The following is a 2949-nucleotide window of genomic DNA, read 5'->3' as shown; positions in this document are numbered from 1 at the left end:
TTTTCCACCCTTATATAATAATATACCCATTTATGCATAGTCTCAAGACCTTACAACAAAATAGTCCCAATTCCTCCATCCCATCCTCCATGCTGTTATATCATAACCTTTACTTTTCCATATGCTATAAACACACAATACATTGCTACTATTTTTTTCTTTTGACCAGGGGTCAGCAATTTTTTTCAGTAAAGGCCAAAAGAATAAATATTTTAGGCCTTGCTGTTCATATAGTCTCTGTTGCAACTACTCAATTTTGCCACTGTAGACTGAAAAAAGCCATGGATTATTTGTAGATGAATGGGAGTGACTATTTTTCAGTAAGAATTAATTTACAAAAAGATGTGTGGGCCAGATGTGACCAGTTGGCCATAGTTGGCCCACTCATGATTTGGGCAGTTATCTTTTAGAAAAAGTAAAAACAAGAAAAATGAATTTAATTTTACCTTTTTTTTTTTTTCAGTACACTTCACTTTTTGTATAGATCCAGGTTTCAGTGTGATATCATATTCTTTTTTGACTGATGGATTCCCTTTAACATTTTTTGTAGTATAGGTCTGCTGACAATGAATTCTTTTAGATTTTTTGTTTGTTTGGTTTTCCTGAGAGCGTCTGTATTTCTCCTTCATTTTTTTTTTTGGGAGGGGGGGGATTGTATGGCTTTATTTCTTAAGCCAGATCGCAGGCACAGGGCTGTACATTATATTATTCTTTAGTACTTTTATATGTAATAAAATAATTCATAAATAAAAATATTTTTTCAGGAAGGGACATAATAGGGAGAAGTGAGAGAAGAGTCTCAAAAGCATACATTGGGGGAAAATGAACGTTTCAGGGTTCAGTCCCACAGCACACTGAGAACAAGTGAATGAAACCTTGCCTGTCCTCTAGGGTTCATGGTCTCTGCAACACTGATTCTGGCCAGCCCGCTGGTGATGTGCCCAAGCATCAGTGGCCCTTTCATGCCAGGTGAAGTCTCCAAGCCCTGGTTCTCCTCTTTGCCCCAAGTGCCCCCTCCCCTTTCCTGTTCATTCAGAATGGCTCCTAGGTCTGAGTCTTCAACGACACTCGTGCCATAAGCAGACAGTGCAGTACAGTGCTGATCACAGCTTTCCTGCAGCATTCTGAAGTGAATCAAAGTCACTGGAAAAGAGAAGAGCTTTGCTGCCAGTGTGAAGAAATTGACGCCTGTTGTTTTCTCCTGGCCCTTGTCTTCCAGGCAGCTGGCAGACCCTCTGTGCTGAAGCTCAAAGTCCGGGCTTCCAGCTTCTTCATCAGTCTCGTCACCTTTTCTTTGGGAGGGATGCGACTCTACACCTGTGCCCGATTCCAGGTGAAGTAAGCGGAGCAGGTGCCAGGCTTCACATCCAGTTAGGCCGGGGGCAAAACACCTGCTGAGTGTCTTGAGCCCAGCCCCGCCTCCTACCTCCTCCACTCTCTGGCTTACCTAGAACCTTCCTGGGGAAGCCCCAGCTCTCTCATGGCCCTCATGGGGGAGTCCCTGACTTCCCTATGGCCTTCCTGGGGAGTCCCCAACTTCCCCACGGCCTTCCTGGGGAGCCCACAGAAATGAAAGACTGACGGGCAATCCAACCCCAGGGTCACATACGACGGGCTGCAGACCCTGGTTCCTTGCGCCTCTCGTCACATCTTCTGCCAGAACCGGAGGCCGTGGCTGGGCTCTCTAACTCGATTTCCAACTTTGCTCCAACTTTCTGGGTCCCATGGTGAAGTGTCAGCTGAGTGTCAGCTGAGTGTCTGCAGATCTGAAAGAGGCCAAACAGAATCACAGGACTTGTCACCTTCCCCAAATCCCAGCACCAAAGGGCAAGATTAGTTAACACTTGACGTGTGTTATTTAGGTAGATAAACTCTCCTCGTTTTACAAAGGAGGAAACTGAAGCACAAGTTTGCCCAGGTAACTTCTCACAGGCTAACACCTCCTCATGTAAATCTCACAAGTTAAAATGTGAAGGAGTCGGGATACAAACCCAGATGGTCTTTTCTAGAGCCTCCACTTTTAACCATGGCTGGCACCCAAAAGCCAAAATAGGCGAGAAGCTGCGGCTGAACCCCCAACCTGCCTTCCTCCCGCACTTACAGCGCACAACAGCTTCCTGGACTTGGCGAAAGCCGCCTTCGGGGCCCCTGCCGTCCATGAAGTACATGAAGCGGAGCTCAGCGGGGTAGGCGGCTCTGCTCAGGCCCGACAGCAGGGGGATGGTGCGGCCCTCCGAGCCCGGTGCCTCGCTCAGAGCCTGCAGCATCTGGTATCTGCACCACGGGTCCTTGAGGAAGCCTGGGGTGATGAGCAGCACGCGGCAGTGGCTATTACTCAGGGCCTGGCACAGCTCCGACACGATGGCGCCCCCTGGGGCAGCATCGCGGAGCTGCAGGAAGCAGCGCAGGCGGGCGGCGCCACCCTCCAGGTAGGAGACCAGCTCCTGGGCGGCCGCCAGGTCCTCCTCGCTGTGGCACACGCAGACGTCATAGTCTCTGCTCCAGCGGCCACTGCTGCTGGTGCCCATGGTGGAGGCTGGGGGGCTGGGAGACCTGACTGAGCTGCAGCTCGGGTCTGCGGGGCTGTCCTCTGAGGTCGTCTCTGAGACATCATTGGAGCTTTCTGAGGAAATGGGCATCTTCTTGGGCTTCTTCAACAGGGCTTGCCTGAACCAATCAGCCATCTTGCCCAGAGGTCTGGTCCGGGATCGAGGAGCTGCGGGGGAAGTTGGAGATGCCATGGTGTCAGGTTCAAAATGCACCCCATGAAACCAGGCATTGGCGACGCAGGAGGCGAGAGGAGCTGCAGTCTTGACCTCATGGAATAGTCATCCTTAGATGGGCTTTGGATAAAAAGTCGTGAAGAGTTAGCGTGCAACCTGACATGTTCTCTTCCCACCATAATGTCGGAGAGCTTCCTGACGGTCGAGGTTCTTTCAGCCCAGGTCT

At 50.1% G+C, this 2949-nt stretch overlaps 1 protein-coding gene across 1 annotated transcript; it reads right to left on the bottom strand.

The window, feature by feature from the left end:
* Positions 1–1635: 1635 nt before the first annotated feature.
* LOC119507044 (toll/interleukin-1 receptor domain-containing adapter protein-like) lies at positions 1636–2741 on the bottom strand. Its single transcript, XM_037800105.1, has 2 exons — positions 2102–2741; positions 1636–1766 (listed from the first exon to the last, which is right to left on the bottom strand). Exons 1-2 carry the CDS (start codon positions 2739–2741, stop codon positions 1747–1749), a joined length of 660 nt encoding a protein of 219 aa, XP_037656033.1. The 3' UTR covers positions 1636–1746.
* Between the last annotated feature and the right edge of the window lie 208 nt (positions 2742–2949).

Source organism: Choloepus didactylus, chromosome 12, assembly GCF_015220235.1.
Source record: "Choloepus didactylus isolate mChoDid1 chromosome 12, mChoDid1.pri, whole genome shotgun sequence".
NCBI lineage: Eukaryota > Metazoa > Chordata > Mammalia > Pilosa > Megalonychidae > Choloepus > Choloepus didactylus.
This window is presented reverse-complemented; position numbering and strand designations above follow the sequence as displayed.